The following is a 20999-nucleotide window of genomic DNA, read 5'->3' as shown; positions in this document are numbered from 1 at the left end:
TAAAATAACTTCAGGAAGTTCAACAGTTCGCAAGAAAATTTAAAAAGCTGTAGCAAAGCTACAAAAATGTGACACTATTGCAATAATGGTGGTCTTATCTACCAAATTTTACCTTTCTATATAGACTAAATACATGCAACTGGGTGGCACTGTGGCTAGAGTTTGAAATTAAGGAAACTCATCTTACTGAGTTCAAATCCAGTTCAAATCCACTTACTAGGTATGTGACTCTGGAAAAGCCATTTAACCTTGTTTGTCTCAGTTTATCATTTGTAAAATGAGCTGGAGAAGGAAATGACAAATTTCTCCAAGTATCTTTGCCAAGAACCCACATAATGAAGTCATGAAGTGTTGGACATGAATAAGGAACGATGAAATCAGACAGTCTGGTTTTTCTCTTTTTCTGTATATGTCTATATGTATGTATATATCTATGCATGTGATGTATATGCGTATATATATATATATATACCTTCTTTCAAACTTACTTTTATGTATTTGAATATATAAATTTATGAATGTTAAATATTATAAAATACTGAGAAAACATGCCATATAAAAAGTTAGGATTTTTTATTTTAGTTTGGTCTTTGTGTTGTTTTCAAGGTCTGTCTTCCCTGACTAATCTAATTCTTGGTTAGAGGCTTTAGAAATTTCCAAAAATATTTCAACATAGGATTTCTCCTAGAGAGGTAGTATGGTGAGGAAATACTTGAATTCAGAAGATTTGAGTTTGAGTGCCTAGTCCAACATTTATTGGCAATGCGACTTTTGAGTATCTCTATGATGAGCCTTAGTTTCATTTGTAAAATGGGACTGATGATAATTTCATTTTACCTTTAAAGAAACTTTCCCTAGCTAGGAGTATTGTAGGTACACTTGATACAGGGTTGGGTTTGGAGTCAGAAGGACCTAAATTCAAATCCTACCTCAGATACAATATCTGAGCCTGAACAAGTTGCTTAAGTTCTCTCAACCTGAGTTTTCTCATTTGTTAAATATGGAGTGAATGGAATGTGCATGTATATATATATATATATATGTATATATATATATATATATATATATATATATGTATATATATACACATACATACATACACACATATATGTAAAACGATGTGTCAGACTGTCCTTTTGACAAGTGTTAATAATAATCATCTAACAATATTGATAACAAACAACTCATTTGATAATATGGATGATAATATCCACAATAACCTCCTAGAAGTGTTGTGAGGACCAAATGAGATAATACATATAAAACATTTTGCATACTTTAGTGTGCTGTATAAATGGTAGTTACTATCATTGCCTATCTTAGAGTTTGGTTATGAAGAAAGCACTATGGAAAGCACAGTAGAAATCTCATTCGCATATAATTTTATTATTTTTATGACCCTTGTGAATGATTCGGAAAATAAAATAGGACTGTATAGATTGGATCTGGTTAACAATATTTGCACAGTCCTTCTTCATGTTGCTACTGCTAATTCCTCAGTATTTTCTTATCCTGCTCCCCAAATGGCAAAAAAACAAAAACAAACCACCAAAGTTCTACTCAAAACCAAGATTCTCATATAAACCAAAGTAATGGGGAAAGGAAGAGAATGGCAATTCTAAGGTCTTCCTAATCAATTTTCATTACATACACTTTATTTTCATGACTAATATAGTTTTGTTTCATAACCATTTGGCTATGCAACAGATTTATGACTCAAATTTTAGGCTACAAAGACTAAATAGTAGGATTTTCAATAATAAAACTAAGCCTCTGCATCATGAAGCTGTGTTTAATGAACACTGCACGAAGGGAACTCTAGGGAAGAGAATGGATTTTCTATTTTTTGCTCCCCAAAAATAGATTTAGAAGTTTCTAGGGAGGGAGAAGTCACTACTTCATATCTTTGTGGGGGTGGGGGAGAGGAAAGCAGAGAAGGGAGAGGAAAGCAGAGAAGGGAGAGGAAAGACTAAGTCTTTATGTATACCTATTATGTGCTATGCATTGTGCCAAGAGCTTTTTTATAAATATGACCTCATTTAATCCCTTCAACAGTCCTGCAAGGTAGGTATAGAATCCCATTTTACAGTTGAGAAAACTGAGGCAAAAAGAGATCAAGTGATTTTCTCAGGGCCATCCAGCTAGTAAGTGTTTGAGGCTGGATTTGAATTGAGGTCTTTCTGAGTCCAGCCTCACTCTATCCATTGACCTCAGAAAACTTTTTTTCTGAGTTTCTCAAATATATTTTAAAATGATGTTGGTGTGGGGGGATGCTGAAGCCTATTCCCTTTAAGAAGTTAGTTTGGAAGAAGCTGGGAGACAGAGAGTATAATTTAAAGAAATCTCAGATAGGGTATTTCAAAGTAACTCACGCAAACCCTAGGGTTCAAACGGAAGGTGGAAATCAAAATCTGATTCTTGTTGGAAAAAAAAAAGTATTCCATTCCAAAAATAGCATTTCTTGCTCTTATGGAGTTTGTTAGGGGTACAAACAAATCATGAAACAAATGACAAAGTAAATTACATTATGAAACAATTATAAACAAAGTAGTTCTCACTTGTGAAAAATATAGAGGAGGCTAAGAGGGAAGACTTCAAGAACTAAACTACAATTTCTGGCAAATTGCAGCCCATAGTTGAAGGCATTTGATGCCAAATCTTCCCTAATTTACCAAAAGCCAGAATGTTCTGAAGGAGATAAAGAGCTACAAACAAGCTGAAGTTTTTTGGCGTGCAAATTACTATATTAAGAAAGACAATGAATGAGGCAAACCAGGGTTAGATTAAATAGTTAATAACAGATTATTGAATCAGGAAGTACTTAATTTGTACCTAGCTGCTTGTATAGCTTTAGCCTTTTTCTAAGGGTAATCTATAATTAATCAAAGATTAATGATTAGTGATTAGCTAGCATTAAAACGTCATTTTAACAAGTTATCCAACTATAGAAAAACAAAATTGGTTGGATTGTGTACAATGTTCTTAGTCATTCATACCTATGAATGACTTACTAACTGAACCATACAGCATAGTCAACCTATGGGTTAGTAGTCAGCTACAATTCAGAACTGATGCCCAGAATGAATTAGATAGCCTCTATAGGATCCCAACCCTATAATTTGATAATAGACATTTTGTTTACTTCAAGGCCACTGGAATAGAAATGATGAAAACCTTATGGGAGAGGTATTAAGGAGAGTTGTGACTGTTTTTTTTTTAACATTTGTAATAGAGAATGAGAGGAAAATGATGCAAACTATGACATGCACACTCAAATTTTAGAGAAGAGATTTCAAAGGACACTGAGAAATGATAAGTAGATTGCCTTGGATTAAAATTCTACAACATATTTGAACCATTGATGGATAAGAATCAAGAATGAAATACTTAAGAATCTAAAAGGAAACAATTCTAATGAGAAAAAAAAGGTAGATGGATTTGTCTGCAGAGATTGATGTGGGTACAGAGGGAATTCACCAACCACCATGGGCTTTAAAATAGACATATATGGGAGATGGAAGCAGAAGGAAGTAACAGAGGACAGACAAAATACATGGTATCATACTATAAGAATAGGAAACATTAAAATACAGAATGTGCTAAGGCAATAAAGTAAACCTAGGATTTAAAAAAAAAAACTATTTTGGAGGAAATAGAAGGATCAAGGATGGGACAGATTCATATCTCTGGGTGGACAGGATGATGATAAATGATAATGAAGGGAAGGCAGAGTCTCTCATCTCCCATTTTACTTCTATTTTCTCTTCCATTAAGCATAATCTTTCAAATAGAAACAGGAAGGAATAAAGTTAGTAGAGACTTGACACTCACATAGCTACTGTCTGAGGCTAACTTGAACTCAGGTACTCCTGAGTTCCAGAACCATCACTTGATCCAATGTATTACCTACCTGAGTCTCATCTTTCTAACCGTCTTTGAACTGAGTTGAATTGGTGAGGTTAGTCTATTTTTTTAAATGTACAAATATTTTTGTACTGAAAAAAGATTGAAAAATAGTTTGAATGAATAATTGGTATAACCAAGAAAAATCTAAATTCTGAATAAAACACTCCTACAAGTTTTCATGGTTCATTCTTTCCACAAAAGCATAACCTGAAAATCATTTGATAATGGTCAGATCCAATTCAATCTAGGTTGCTTTTATCCCCAGAAAGAGAGGCAAATATAATTTAGTTAATAAACCCATGTTGTATGATACCATCAATCTGACAATAGCACTTTTACCTTTTCAGCATATTTGGATCTCATGAGGAAAAGACATATAATTTCAAATTATGTAGTTAGAGTTTGACCACTAAATCATTGGGACAGAATAGAGTTCTAGATCAGAATTCCCTTTCATTAAGACCAATCCTCTCACCAAAGCAGATGGAGGTTAAGTGATTTGTCCAAGATAGTGACTTGCCACACAAATAATAATTATCAATGGTAGGTTTTAACCCCCTTTATCTGGTGCCAGAAACAATGTTCCTCCTACTTTTCACACCATTTCCATATTTCCCCTTCTCCATATCTAGACATCTCATTAAAAAAAAAGTGTACCAACCACAGAGAAAAATGGGATATTTAAAGGTTATAATACTTTATCTTTTAGAAAGTCATAGGAAAGAAACTTAAAATACTTTGTAATACTCCAGTAATCTCGAAATATCTAAGAAAACAATACTCATAATTATTCTCAAGTAGATTGGCTGAGAAAAAGGGAGAGGGGAAGAGAGAGGAAGATGGAGATAGGAACAAAGAGAGGGAAGGAGAGACATACTGAAAGAAAATCCAAGTAGCTTCTTTTACTTGCAAAATGTTTAAATGTTTAAATTCTCAAATCTAAATCCAAGACCATTTATTTAACAATATTCGAAATGATGGGAAGTTTTTGTTTTTTTTTTTTTCTGGGTGACACATAAGTTCATTCAAAGCAATAAGATTCTTTTGGTTCAATTTTCAGATAAAAATATAAACTATTTCAAGCTTAAAAACTATGTAAATGTCTGGGCATTTGTGTGTGGTAGATAGGTCATTAAAATAAATTCTTGTAAAGGTGGAAAAGAGCTTAAAAGTTAGTCTAATCTCCTAATTTTAAGAGATGAGGAATCTATGACCCAAAGAGGTGAAATTACATTAGACCTACAGAAAATAAGTATTGGTGTCAATGCACATACACACACACACACACACACAAGTGTATATATATGCATACACATATAGCTATGTATACACATGCAAATATATGTTAATTACATATTTATGTGCATCTATATAAATATGTCCTATTCAATGTTTATGAATTGTCATTTTATGATGACATTTATGAAATTTAAGACAACGGACATACTGTATGTACATTGAAACACAGTGGACTCCTATTTCAAGAACAAAGATAGGATTCACTTCAAATAAATAAGTAGAAGCATTACAATTCACATCTAGTACAATTTAGAATATCTACATTCTTAGTACCTATTTATCGTAAACCATAAAAAACAACAAAAAAAAATGACTTTGAAAGTTATAGGCTTTGGACTTTTCCTGTCCAAATACGCTCAAAAGAGATCAGATACTGTTTTTTGTTATTAAATTACAATTGCTATTCACCTCCTCTTTGCCTTAAATTTATAGGTTTTCCAATATCAAATCTTCTCTTTTTGAATACTTGGAATACTCCTTTTGCCACATCTTCAAGAAAAGTGATTTTTTTTCCCCTTAAGTGTCCCTTTGCGTTCTCCACTTATGTCACCCATTAGGGCTGCTATACATTTGTTCTCTGTACTTGGAAGTTCCAAATCTACTTTCTCAACAAACATTTTTTATATTTGCCTAAATAATATATTCAATGCAACATTTCTTAATTATTCATTTATACATACACAAATATCTTCATTTCGACATGTATTAAGAACCTACTGAGTGCACATCACTTTCAGGCACTTGGTGGCATGTACATTTTAGAGATGAAATGGAACTTGCTGACCCTTGGAGCTAGAAGACCTGAATTCAATTCTCATCTCTGACACATTCAAGCTCCATGACTCAGGTCAAGTCCCTAAACTTTTCAGTGTAAGTTTTTGAGAGGGTGCTGACCTTAATTGATAGGAAGCCCTTCCTCATCTGAAGTTTCCTGTGACAGTGAAATCACAGGTCTCTATCACATGATTTCTCATGAGAAGTACAGAACACGGTGCCATATGCATTCAAAACATTCTCACAGACACCTAATATGATTAGTTGAAGAACTGTCCAAATGATTCATATATCCCTCTTTGTATTTCTAAGAATTTGTCTTTCTATAAATCTATACATAATGTTAGAATTAAAGAAAAAGAAATCAAAATTCTGAAGAACATGATTATTTTTCAGAAAGTGGAATAAGAAAGACCTAGGTCCCCTGGTAAAATCAGCACTGTATAAAGGATTGACTCTGGAGTCAAAGTACATGGATTCAAATTCTACATTTGACATTTGCTACCTTTGTGGCCTTGGGTGAGTCACTTATCCCTTCTTGGCCTCAATGTCTTCCTCTATAAAATCAGGGCTTTCCAATAGATGCCTTCTGAAGTTCCTCCCAGCTCTAGATCAATAATCTTGTTATAGAAAAGACAGACTTTACACTGCTTCTAATAAAACTCCTATGGCAATGTGGCATAATGGAAAGTTAAGTCAACAAGCATTTGTTAAGTACCTACTATGTGCCAGGCATTGTACTAGGCACTAAATCTGGAGTCTCAATGAACCTTTGAATCTTAATTCTGACACGATGACTTTATGAATATGGGAAAGTCACTCTCTCTGAGCCTGTTTCCTCATCTGCATGATGAGGACAATAGTACTTTATCATCTGCTTCACAGGGCTCTTGTGGAGCTCAAAAGAGACACTGCATAGAAAATCATTTATAAACCTTAGCACATTCCAGAAATATCAGTTATTGCTTTTGCTCAAGTCCCCAAAAACCACTTTATGCCACTAACAGAGTAATATTATGCTATGGGATATTCTAAGACCCCTGAATTCAAGTCTTATCTTCTACAAGATTTTAAGTTCCATGAAAAAAAAGGACTCTTTTTATCAAAAGTTTGGCTCTTTTCTCATGCTTCACACAGCAGGCACATAATTAGTGCTCATCAGATTCAAATGTAGGTTCAGAAGAGAACCCAGGCTCATGTTATGAAACTTAAAACTTTTTTTTGTCCATATGGGTATGTATGATCACAGATAGCTAGTAATAGAGTTCAGAGATCATCTACTTTAACTCACTCATTTTATGGATAAGGAACCTTTGATACAGAGAACTTCAATGAATTGTCCCAGATCAACAATTAGTAAGTAGTAGATGTGAAATTCAGAGTCAGGTGTTTTAATTCCAAATTCAGTATTCTTTCTCTTGTACCATGTAATATATATGTTTGAATGGCTGTATGAAAAAATGAGTGAATTTATAATTGATAGTGATTCGTTCATTTGTTCGTTCTAATTCAGTGTTCTTTCCACTGTGCCATACTGGTATGTGTGTGTGTACATGTGTGTGTTTGTGTGTACTTATATTTCTATTTGTCTCTTTCAAGTATGAGGAAAGTAGGATTGTGTAAGTAAGCAGTCTTGACATAGAACCTATTCCTTCAAAGGCCAGCACCAGCCTCACTCACCAAGCAAAATATGCCAAGAACATTCCATATGAGTAAAAAAAATGTTGATAGCTTAAAGAGAAGAATCCAAGGAATGTCATTTCCATAAAACAAATGACACTGAAATCTGAGGAAATGCAATATTTCCTTGAATGGAGTTGGAGGAATGAAAATTTACCCTTAAAATAACATTCAGTTCTTGAAACGTGTGCATTCTGTCCTATAACTACAGATTTGTGCCACATAGGCATTTCTGAAGGTGATTTTTTGAAAATTTGGTTAAGATTTTGGCTTCCATTTCTCCTGACTGATGAACAGAAACCTGCTGCAACTATCAATACTTATGTAGATAGTATTTCTGATTACATTTTCATTTGAAACTGATATCACTGGGTCAAATCATAGACAGTTTTGGTTCTTTTTATGAGATTCCACTGGATTTAGAATTTAGAAGATTTTTGAGTCATTTGTGTGTTAGAAATTAACAGCAAAAATTCATTTCTTTCATTGAAATGTTACTGAAACTCTTAAAGAATTGGGAAATTAGATGGTAGCTCTAAACTAGAACGCCAACATATTGGTTGAGTCTTCTCAATACTTCAAGATGTAAATAATATTGAAGAGATAAATACTTTGTATCGGATAGTCTCTATTCCTAAAACTACTGGCTGCTTTTTAAGGCATTGAGTGAATTGCCTACATCTCAAATTCTTCACTTTAATTCATTGACAGTGGGTTTAAATTATACTTTTGCACTTTATCACCAAAGCATCTATTCTTCATTCCACCCCTTACATGTCCATCTTTTCTACTATGAAGGTGAAGTATGTTAGGTGAAACTGAGTGCTGCTAGGCCAGCCTGTTCCCTCAGGATGAGATCAGAGTACTTCTATGCACATTGATCAGAGAAAGAAATGAAGTAGGTGACGAATATGTGTATATATACGTATATGGATACAGACATATGCATTGATATTGCATCTTTTATTTTAGTATGATCAAGTGCCTCTGATTGAATAATGTGATTAAATGCACCTGGGAAGATTTGTAGGAAGACTCACACCTTTTGTTAATGAGGCACTGGTTCTCAAGGGTTGTGATTCCCTTTGGCTCTGCAAAATGTATAAATTGAGGGTGAGGTTTTACTTTGGGGCTTAGTTTTTGGATGAAGGTTCGTGTGCCAGATGAGACTCTGGGAAGCTGCTAAGCAGCTCCCCAGCTTTGAAAACCCAGGTGCTGGTGCTTCTCTTTCTGGTAACTATGTATGTATGGTCAGACAATTATCTGTCTGTTGATCTGTGATATATATATTGCTTATGTCAGACAGCTGGAAGCACTGTCTGTTGATTTGAATTTCTCGGTATTTTCTCTGAAGTTCAGGGTGCTGACTTTTTCACCTGAGCTAAGTGAATGACACGTGTGCTTGATTAAAGTGATTGCTGACCCCTCAAGTTGCTTTCCTTTTAGAAAAGCAGATCAAAGAACCTGTGAGAGCAGACCCTCTTGTGTATGTCAGGGTCCTTGCTTTTACAACATATAAAACATACACACACACACACACACATATATTGTGTGGATATGTATGTACACAAGGAAAAAAGGTGAAATATATTTATAAAGGGATAAAAGGAAATTAAACAGCAGGCAAAAATGGAGATAGGTCTTTAGTTTTTAGAGCCACCATTGTCATTGGGTGACCAGGACTGTGTCCTATAGCAGGCATTTGCCCCAGGGTGAGATTCTTCTAAAAAGTTTTTATTAATGTCACTGTTTTTGCATTGCATTCATTGACAAATAGATTTTTCTTCCCTTTGTAATCCATAAACATTATCTTTTACCATTTTTTAGGCCAGTTCGCCAAACCTATATGACACATCAATCACAGTTGACCTCACAAATAATATTCTACATCCATAATGCCTACCTTCACTAGAATCATTATTATAAGTCATTGAACATTCTCTTTCATTTTAAGAGACAGATTGCTGGCAGAGTAGATAGACTGCTATGCCTGGAGTAAGAAAGACCAGTTGTAATATGGTCTGAGATCCTTACTATATGTGTGACCCTGAGCAAGTCATCTCACTTCTCTCTACCTGTTTCTTAATATGTGAAATGATAATAATGGCACCAACCTCCCATGGCTGATGAAGAGCAAATTAGATAATAACTTGTAAAGCAATTATTATACCTTACAGCATTTTATAAACCATAGCTATTATTATTTTATCATTCTGTCCACTTACATTGTCGTCACCACATATACTGGTGTTCTTGTTCTCCACACTGCATCAGTTCATATCAATCCTCTCATGAATTCTTAATTTTTCTCTGAATTATTCACATTCATCATTTCTTATGGTACAATAATATTCCATCAAATTCATATTACTTACTTTGTTTAGCCATTCCTCAATCGATGAACATCTTTTATTTCCAGTTTTATACTCTCAGGAAAAGTGCTGCTATGACTCTTTTGGTATATATTGGAACTTTCCACCACTGACCCACTTGAGTTATAGATCAGTGGGATCTCTGGATCAACAGATATGGATGTTTCTGTTATTTTATTTTTTTGTATAACTCCAAAGAGTTTTCCTGAATGACTGAACTAATTTCCAGCTCCTGCCAAGAGTGTAGTTAATCCAGCAGCTCCTCCAATACTGATGATTGCATCAGAGACTATTTTTGCCTTTCTGCATATTCAGCACTTAGCTCAGTGCCTAGCACATAGTAAGCACTTGATAAATATTTGTTGCCTGATTGCTTTTGTCATCTACAACAATTTGCTGACTATAAGCTACTTTAATTTTCATTTCTCTTATTATTTGTGATTTGGAACAACCTTTGATATAGTTATTGATAGCTTGTGTTCTTTCGAGAAATATATTTTTTTCATATGTGTTTATTACATAATTGCTTAAGATCTTATCAATTTTTAAAAATTCCTACAAATCTTAGATACGACTGCTATGAGAGCTAACTGATATAAAATTTTTTTCTTTCAAAGATCAGATTCAAAGTAGACATTTTAATGGAGTATAGGGGCAATGACTTAGAGATTAGAAGGGACCTTAGCAAGCATTTGCTCTAAACTCCTCATTTTACAGATGGGGAATCTGAAAGTCAGATATAGGAATTAGCTCACCCAACGTTGCACAAATAGTATTTAGCCGAGCTAAGATTCAAATCTAGGTCTTCTGAGGCAGCTTAATAGCTCAGTAGACAAAATGCTAAACTTGAAGTCAAGAATACATGAGTTCAAATCTGACCTCAGATGCTTATTGTGAGATCTTGAGCACATCACCTCTGTCTGCCTCAATTTTTTCAACTGTAAAAGGGTTGCTGTGATAATTGAATTAGACAATATTTGTAATAGTAGGTATGTAATAATGGTCTGTTGCCTTCCTTCCTTTGACTACAGAACTAGCACTCTCCAAAGAATTTCTTTTTTGACTCCTCTAAGGAAGAAAATGCGGGCAGAACTAGGGATAAAATAGTGTGATGTTTAAAAAGTTCAAGAGACATAATTTCTGGATAATTTAATAATTTTATTAATAATGCCACTATGTTTATTAATAAAAATGATGGTCATTTATTTGGCCATCTCTTTCTTAGAACCAAGAGAGTCATGGAGGTGGGCTCAGGGCTTATATGCCAACTGGAAGAGAGGTGTTCTGGAGGGGGCAATCAACTCTGATTGGTTAACAATTAATGAGGGATTGAATATTATAATGAGAGATTGAACTCTGATTATGTCATTTACTTCTAAACTAGCCCCAACCTTAGACAATCCATTCAAAGAATTTATCCCCACCCAACTTGAGTAGAGCACAATGGCTTGCCTGCTTGGGTGGGGTCTGAGCAAGAAAGTCAATCCAATCTCATTATCAGTAATGTCTTTCAAGAGCCTCACCTTTTGAAATCAGTACTTTATCAAAAGGAGAGAACTTTTAGATGTCCCCAAGTCATTGGTTATTAATAATAATTTCTCTTAGTAGCCAAAGTAGGGTCTGGGGCAGGCATTATGGGTTGTGTGTGGGATGTGTGCAGATGAGTGGGGGGGGTGTATGTGTGGAAGGAACAGCTGCTGGAACCAAGTTCTGGTCCAATCTTGAAACCACTATAAAACGTGTTTCCCTACCCAGGGATGGGGAACAGGCTAGGTAGTGGCTGTGCTATGTGTGTGCGTGGAGGGGATGGGGGGGTGTTAATAGAAGTAGGCCTCCAATCTTAGTTGAGGGGTTGCATTTTTGGAGATAACTTTGCCTTACATGTACTTGGGCAACTTTCTCTCTTTTTCAAACTTCCCTGAAGCAGGTAGGAAAAGGAGGACTGGGTTGAATGGATGGTGAGAAAATTTGTGTGTGAAGTGACAATTTCAGGTACCATGAACACCAAAGGGGGTGAGGCAGGACAAACCTAAGAGGAAAAACTACTCTCCAGAATGAGTAGTTCATGGTTGAATGTTGGGAGAGAGGTGTGGGTATCTGATAAGTACTTCAAGCAAAGTAAAGCAGGAAGGGAAGAATTACCATTGGCCAAAGTAGAGGACCAATGTTCCATAGAGATGTCTGTGCCTCCCCAATTTTGGAGGCTTTTTTGTTCCTGAAGACTTTGATCTCCCAAAATACCCAAAGACTGGTTTCAAGTATGACTCATAAATGAGCAGTGGTGTGACGCTTAGAGCCAGAGTACTCCTAGAAGATCTGATGCCCCCTGCCCTCATTCATCTGCTTTACTCGGCAGGAAGAAGAGGAGCCTTTGCCCAGTAAGTATCGGTGTCATTGCTCCGTTGCCCCTCAAAGGAGGCCAAATAGCAATAACTTGGTGGAAAGAGCTCTACATGGGGAATCAGGAGGCTTAGTTCCAATCCCTGCTCTGAGAGTCACTTTCCTGTCCTGTTACCCTTTATGCAAATGAATAGTCTGAACATGGTGATCTCTTTACTTCCATCCCTATTAGTCTATGACATTTGGGCTCCATTTTACTCCACTTCAGTTTAGCCTCAATTTCACTAAGACTTGGACATTGTCCAAATCATTCTAGATCTTTTCTTTCTCTGCAAAAACTAAAATGTTGGATTAGATGGTCCCTGACATTCCTTCTAATTTTAACAGAATAATGTGAAAGCATTTTATCTGGGGGAAAGGTCAGCTTTGCACTCTCCTTCAGCTCTCTCCCCAAAAGTATCTATATTTTTGTGGTAAACATTATCATTCCACATTCTTTTCCCCCTCAGTATTCAGCTTTCTTGGAAGCCAAGTGTGAACAAAACAACTGACCTTTGTGGTAATTGTTCCAGATACATAAATTCCAAGTTACGGTTCTGCCTTAAACTAATGCTGCTAGACATTTCTTTTTCTTAAATAGCCACCACTTTTCTGAAGGTCAGTTGTAAGCTACTAACCTTGTCTACCTCTAAGGTACCAAACGGCTGTCCCTTAAATAGTAACTTTCAAGTTGAATTAGTAGGAAAGTGAAATTTTTATTTTTATTAGAACTTTACCACTGTGTTATTTCTCTGGTTAACTCCATATTTACATTCTTTTAAGAGTTTATCAGGCTCCAGTTTTCTTCTTACATCAGCACAGAGACAATAAACAACACATTTTTGAGTTTTACTGGTTTATGAACTTCGTCTATGTTGGGTTCACTTTTTTTTTTTAACAGAGATATAATTTTTCTGCATTTTAAAGTACATCCAGTAGTCACAGACCATGGTAACACTGGCACATCACTAAATTTCAGTGTTTGACATGGAATTAGGAAGACCTACATTTGAATCCTGCTGAAGACGCTTACTATCTCTGTTTTCCCACTCAGGTCACTTCACCTATCTCACCCTATTTCCTCATCTGCAGAATGGAAATTATAATAGTGTCTACATCAGAAAGGATTGCTGTAAAAATCAGATGAGATAACATGAATATGTTTTACAAACCTTAAGGTGCTATATAAATTCTAACTATTAGCACAGTTCTTCTTTTGTGGAATTTTTATTTTATTTTAAAATTGTGGAATAAAATAAGTATTTCCATAGCATAACATAATAAAATATATAATTGCACATGAAACTGCAACTCTATTATGTACAATTTGTAATTCCTTTTAAATATATAATAAAGCTATCATGTAAATTTATTTTTTTCTTTTTTCCTTTTTCCCCCTTCTCTATACTAGACATGGCTACTATTAGACACACATATGTTTATATATGTAAAATTATTCCATACAAACTTCTGTGTATTATATCTTCCTCTGGATGCAGATAACATCTTTCTTCGTATGTCCTTTATAGCTTGGATGTTTATAATAGTCAAAATGACTTATTCCCTCAAAGTCTTTCTTAAAACAATATTACTGTAACTGTTTACCATGTTCTCTCGGCTCTGCTCATTTCTCACTTCACCATTTTGTACAAGTCTTTCCATGTTTTTCTAAGATCATTAAGCCCATGATTTCCAACAGCACAATAGTATCCCATCACAATTACGTACCAGGACTTATTCAAACATTCCCCAATTGACAGATATCCCCGCAATTTCCAGTTCTTTAACATTACAGAAAGCTGCTGTAAACATTTTTGAACATATAGATTTTTTTTTTCCCTTTTCCCTTAAACATCTTTGAAAATAGACCTAATAGTGGTATTACTGGGTTAAAGAGCATAGGTAGTTTAATAACACTTTGGGCATAATTCCAGAATGTTCTTTTCATTAGCATAGTTAATGGGGCAAATAGGTGGTGCAGCAGATAGAGCATCAGGTTTGGAGTCAGGATAAACTGAGTTCAAGTCCATCTTTATACATTTTTACTAGCTATGTAACCTTGGGCAAATCATTTAACTTCTGTTTGCCTATCTATGAAATGAGGATAATTGTAACAGTTACCTTTCAGAGTTGTAAGGATTAAGAGATAATAATAGTAGAATACTTAGCACTGTGCCTGGATGTAGAAAGTGTTACATAAAGTTTATATTATTATCTTTATTATTACAAGGTTGTACACAGGAACAGAACTACTCTTCAGATACAGTGCTTTATATGTTGTCAGTTTTAAAAATATTATAATAGCATTTATTCTAGGAAAATAGCTCTCAAAAAGATTCTAAGTAAATAAAATCAAAATGGGGCCTTTTAAACTCTATTATGGGTAAGAAGAGGAATGAAGCATGAATAAGGACACTGTTTTGGGTGGGGGAGAGGAAGACACCAATAAGTGATAAAATTAACTCTTATTTTCCTTCAGTTTTCTCTAACAAGGAAAAATAATTGTTGGATGAGAATGGAAAAAGCCAAATTGACTATCAAAGAAAGGAAACCTAAGATAAATGAGATGATAAAAATATATAGCTGCTTTTCATGAGTTCCAATTTCCATGCACATCCATTAGTACTATAGCAATTAGCTGCAGATGTGATAACATTTAACAAATCAAAGACTAGGAGAAATGCCACAGGAACATGGGGATGGGGATAAGCAAATACTGTTGTGACTTTTTTAGAAAGACAGGAGTAATTATTTAAACTATATAGTTGGACTTTGAGTCCTGGCCAAATTGCAGAACGTATTGGTTTTGCTTTGAGATTGGATTTCTTTATCTTGCTCAGGATGGAAGTGTAGTAGACACTCATAGGCCTGATACCACTACTAATCAGTATAAGATATATGACCTTCTCCATTTCTCCCCTCTTTAGAAAGTCTGGCAGCCCTGCCAAGACAAGGGTTTGCCATATTAGTGATCAATTTAGTGCACATCTGATCAGCTTTAGCCTCACTGTCACACAGAATTCTGAAACTCAAGTGATCTTATCAGTCTCAGTACATCTTCTAGCCCAGTATCTGAAGAATTGGGATAGTAACCATGTACCATTACATCTGACAAAATACTAGAATATATTATCAATATGTGTGTAAAATGAATGTGTGGATGTCTATGTATGCAAATATATACTTATATATGTATGTATAAGTATTTATATAACTAGGCATAGATGGATCTAGTTTAGACATACCAAAGATATATGCATGTCTACATAGAGTCATCTAGTTTATTTAAGAGAAGTATAAAAGCGAGGTGGGTCCAATGGATAAGAACACTGAATCTTAAATCAGAAAGACCTTACTTGAAATCTTGTTTCAGACACTTATTAGCTGTGTGACTCTGGGAAATTCATTTGACTTCTATATGCCTCTTGTTTGGTTGTTTCCATTGTGTTCAACTCTTCGTGACCCCATTTTGGGGTTTTCTTGGCAAAAATACCAGAGTGGTTAGCCATTTCTTTCTCTAGCTCATTTTTATAGACGAACACAGTCACATAGCTAGTAAGTGTCTGAGGGTACATTTGAACTCATGAAGATAAGGCTTCCTTATTCCAAGCCCAGTGTTCTGTCCATTGTGTCACTTAGCTGCCTCAGTTTCCCCAAATGTCAAATGGAGGTAATAATAGTACCTATCTCCCAGGGTAGCTGGAGGGTCAAATGAGACATTTGTAAAGCTCTTTGAAAACTTTAAATTACTATATATGTGTATATATACACATATATAGTATATATATTAATATATATATTACTATACATGCTAGCTGTTATAGTTGTTTCGTTGTATTTATTAAGATAAGTACGTTTATATAGCATATTAGGAGTAGTCCGCATGTCCAATGAGCAGATTCAGTTGAAACGTCATAATTCTTTAGAACCAGATCAGGCTTGAAGAAACAAAACAGTAAAGTATGAAAGTAATCACGGGAACCCATTCACTGTCTGATTAAGGAATATAACATAGTTAATTGTCAGTTATTAAATATGATGTATAAAATATACATAATCATATATATATGCATATATATACATGTATAATATAAAAATAGAATCCAAATTTGAAAGATACCTCAAAGTCTATCTGATCCTAGCTATCCCTGACCAAAAATGCTCTGTACATAAGTTATACCCAACAAGTAGTTATCACTTTCACCAGAAAGCTTTCAATGAAAGGAAACATACAGATGTTGAACCAAGTCTTCATGCATTTGGATAGCTCTAAATGTTAGAAAGTTTGTTTTTAAATTGTTTTTCTCTTTACATTAATGCTTCACTCTGGGATCAAGAAGAATAAAGCTTAGCATGTCTTGCACATTAAATCTCTTCAGAAAGTAACTCAGAAAGGAACAAATTGATTCTCAGTACGTAAGAGCTCCCCTGAATGACTACTCTTCATATACATTATTATAGAATATCCTTTCCCAATAAACACGTGTACTTCCACTAATGTCAGGGTTTTACATTTTTGTGTACAACTTCCTTCGTATGAAGCATAAGGAGATTTGATTTGGTGTAAGGAAAGTTAATTTTTAGAATTTACTCATTACTATTGGTCAATTTGTCACAGTAAAGGAAATGTAAGTATATAGTACAGAAAAACATAAGTATATTTTCATCAACAAAAATGCAAAGCTTAATTTTTCCCATCTCAATCAAAAACATGGCCAGTCTGAGACAGCCTTTTAATTGACAAAATAATAGAACAGCGTTGAATCTGGAAGGGAACTTAGAAACTGTCTACTTCAAATGCTCATTTTCCAGATAAAAGAACTGAGGCTCACAGAGACAATCCATTCAAAGTCACACAGCTCATCATTGGCAGAATCAAGCCTTGAAAATGGGTTTCCTAGTACTCAATCCAGTAGTAACTAGTCATTATGTGAATAGAATATAACAGCATTCTGTTGTTCCATTCATTAATGAAAGGTGTTTTAAATGATATTGAAAGACTTTCTTAATAAACAACCCACCAATTTATTCAATCATCCTCAAAATGTTCCATATTCTAAGAAAGGGGATTGCCAGTCCCACAGATACATTATCACATTTTCTTTTCATCAAATACTACTTTTAGCTCTTTTTGTTTGTTTGTTTTTCACTAGTTCCTCTAAGAGGAAAGCTTGGATAACTTTACTGTAGTCAGACGGTCATATTTCCTATCCTCTAAACAAACAAAAACAACAACCAACCCTCCCCCCAACATATTCCCTTCAAATATCTCTCAGTTTTTTAATACATATGTACACATTTATTGAGAAAGATGTGTGCATACACACACACAAACACACACACACATACATATATATATAAATCTGATGAATCAAATGATGGAGATTTGGTGACTCAAAAGTATGGGAATGAATTGATAAGAACAAAGTTTTAATTTTGAAAGACTTAAGTAATTGTGATAAATGACTAATTGGTGCATTTTTGAAATGCATATTATATATATGAAAATCATGTGCATATATGTAAATCCATATATGTGCATATACATATATATGAAAATCAAGTATGTGTGTGTATGTATGTGTTTTATATAGGAAAACTTCCTTCTCTATTTATACATATATGTGAAAATCCATGTGTATATATATATACATGCACATACAAACTACATAAATGCATACAAATCTTTGTGCATATGTATGCACATATGAAAAAGCCATTTGTATACACACATATGAAAATCTATATATGTCTACATGTGGAAGCATATGCATATATATACATATAACATATATATGAAAATCCATGCATCTGTATACATATATAAAATATATCTCTATACATATACATGAATATGAAAATTCATGCATATGCACATTCATGTATGTGCATACCCACAAATATATGCATGCCCGTATGAGAATCCATGTGTACACATGGACTACATGTGCATGCATGTATACATATATGAAAATTCATGTGTATGTGTGTACATACACATGGATTGTCCTTTGTACTTTCAGTCATTTGCACTGCAATTTCTATGAGCATTTTTTTCCATTAAAAGTCTTTCAATTATTGTCTTGAGGCAGTAATTTCCTCACAGTGGTATGAGAGTGGTTCATTGAACAGTGTTGCTTTCTATGACTGCCGCATCAAACCTCTTAAGTCAACGATTTTGTTTTGTTTAGAACATTCACCTCCTTCAGCCCACGGAAAACAGAAGCAGCCCCTCCAGTCAAACTCAAGTGAATCAACAACCAATATCTTATATTTCAAGGCACTGCCCTTGAGTTATGATGGATAACCACCTTGTGCATCTAAAACTTTTGGTAGGGTTTTCAAATTCAATGTGAGAACCTGAGAATGCGATTGTGGAAGACTGGGGGAAATCAAATAAAGAAGCCGGGCCGCTGGGTCCGAATGTCCCTCCCTTCCCCTCACATTACTCCACAATCTACCTCTCACTTACCTTTTTCACTGACACTTTCACTTTCTATTTCCACATCTTCACAGCTGGTGTACTCAGGTGTGGAGGCACCTTCCTCCTCGGAGCTGCTGACTGACATCTGTCTCTTCTTGCCCCCTCTCTTAGACCTGTGAGGCTTGGGTGGAGATGGCCTTACTGACTCCGACTGATCGGAGCTCAGAGAGTCATTCCTCAGCATCGTTTCCATTTTCTCCCTCTTTGCTTTCCGGATAAGAATAGCGGAGCTAGGATCCAGGCGACTCTGCTTTTTGAAAGACTCTTGGTTCTTGGACTCAGGGTGTTCTGTTGGAGCAGGGCCATGCCTGGGAGCTGGTGGGCTATGGTTAGTTAATTGTTTAGAAACAGATATTCTTACATCCCCCGTTCTTTCTATGGAATATGACCTCTGAGTTTCCAAAAGGGATTTCCGATCCTGAGTTCCAGAGGGCTGGGCCCGTTTCCCTAACTTGTTCTCTGGCACCTCTGATTCTTCTACTTCAGTGTGGGGCAAAGACACATCACTGTGCCTCCTTTCATGACGGGCTTTAGAGACTTTGGCATGCATGCGCATCTGTTGCTCTTCTGGGTGGGGCTTGACCGGATACCTGGCTAGATTAGGGTCACTTCGGTATCGAGTCTGAAATTCTTCTTCTTTCCTTTGCTTCTCATCCTCCACTCCTTTGCCCTCCTCGTGTTTCTCTGGCAAATCTTGGGACCGGCCCTTCTCCAACCTTCTGCTTTCCCGCCTTTCTTTCCTCTCCCTCTCCTCCACAGGTCCCTCCCCTTGCTGGAGGGAGGATTTTGGCACACGTTTACGCTCACTTTTCAACCCGCCTTTGCCATTCTGCTCAGCAGCTACTGAAGTCTTCTTCCTACCAGAAATATAAAAAAAGTAAAATAAGAACAACGAAAAAAATCGTGAATCCCCAAAACTACACCACATGAACATTTCTCCTTTAGGCTTTGAAATAAATGTATTCGCATCATGATGAACATTAGGATGTGATTCAATAAATGAATGTGACATCTAGTTTTAGAAGGGGGTGATGCAGAGCCATGGTTAAAGCTTTATAATGAGTTATTGTGTTCCAGATATAAGCCAACTGCATCAGTGTGTTTCTTAGAACCATATTTTATGGTTTTACCACTATGAATGATTTCAACATTTCAAAATTGTCTACATGGATAAGATCAAAAGAGTAATAAATAGCTGTTGAATGAGTCACATTTGGCAAAGGCCCTTTGCTCCTTCCCCCAGCCACTCAAGCCTTCTCTTCTGAGGTTACCTAGCTAGATCTTCTCTCTCTGTCATTAGAACGTAAGTCTTGGAGGACAGGGACTGATTTTGTGTTTTTGCCTTTCTTTGTATCCACAGTGCTTGGCACAATGCCTTGCATATAGTGTACTCTTGAATGTTTATTGATTGAATGAAACATTTCTTAGATAAGTTCAATGACTATCAAGAATCATTTTGCTAATAACTCTGTTATAATATGAAAGGCACCAAGAAATACTTTTGGACAAGACATGTAAGCTAAGTGATATAATACAAAATGCATTGGGTTGGGAGTCAGGAAATTGAGTTTCTGACCTGAGTGCTGACACCAGTCATCTATGTGACAACCGGCAAATAATTTAGCGTCTGTAAGTGCTACTTATCTCATCAGTGAAGCAAAAGGATTGGACAAAATGACAACTAAATACTCTTCCATTTTAAATTCTTGGTCTATGATAGAAATAGGAGATTTTATTGAATACTACTTCATTTCAACTATGAACATCTCTATGTTGCTATGTATGTCACTATGATAGAATTGACAGTCTACAAATTACCCAGGAAAATATAAACAAGGTATGTTTTAAAATAAATGAGTTGATATTAGAAATCTAATTTACCACTAGGTTGGACAATTTCATGTAATAGATACAGAAGGGGACTTAGTCATGAAGATTTGAGTTCAAACATCCCCTCAGACACTAGCTTTGTGATTATGGACATATAAGCTTTCTTTCCTCTTCTGTGAAATAGATGTAATAAGAGGACCTACCTCCAAGACTTGATATAAGGTTAAAATAAGCAAATATGTTTAAAAAACTTTGCAAACATTAAATACTGTGTA

The 20999-nt window shown here is 35.2% G+C and overlaps 1 protein-coding gene across 7 annotated transcripts in view; it reads right to left on the bottom strand.

Annotated features, from left to right (window-relative positions):
* The window catches only part of RIMS1 (regulating synaptic membrane exocytosis 1), a 717070-nt gene that overhangs the window by 296945 nt on the left and 399126 nt on the right, over nt 1–20999 (bottom strand). For all 7 annotated transcript variants that reach the window (XM_072642596.1, XM_072642598.1, XM_072642588.1 and 4 more), the window contains one exon: nt 18883–19751. In XM_072642596.1, coding sequence (XP_072498697.1) covers nt 18883–19751 — 869 coding nt within the window. The remainder of the gene's footprint in view (nt 1–18882; nt 19752–20999) is intronic.

This window comes from Notamacropus eugenii, chromosome 2, assembly GCF_028372415.1.
Source record: "Notamacropus eugenii isolate mMacEug1 chromosome 2, mMacEug1.pri_v2, whole genome shotgun sequence".
Lineage (NCBI taxonomy): Eukaryota > Metazoa > Chordata > Mammalia > Diprotodontia > Macropodidae > Notamacropus > Notamacropus eugenii.
This window is presented reverse-complemented; position numbering and strand designations above follow the sequence as displayed.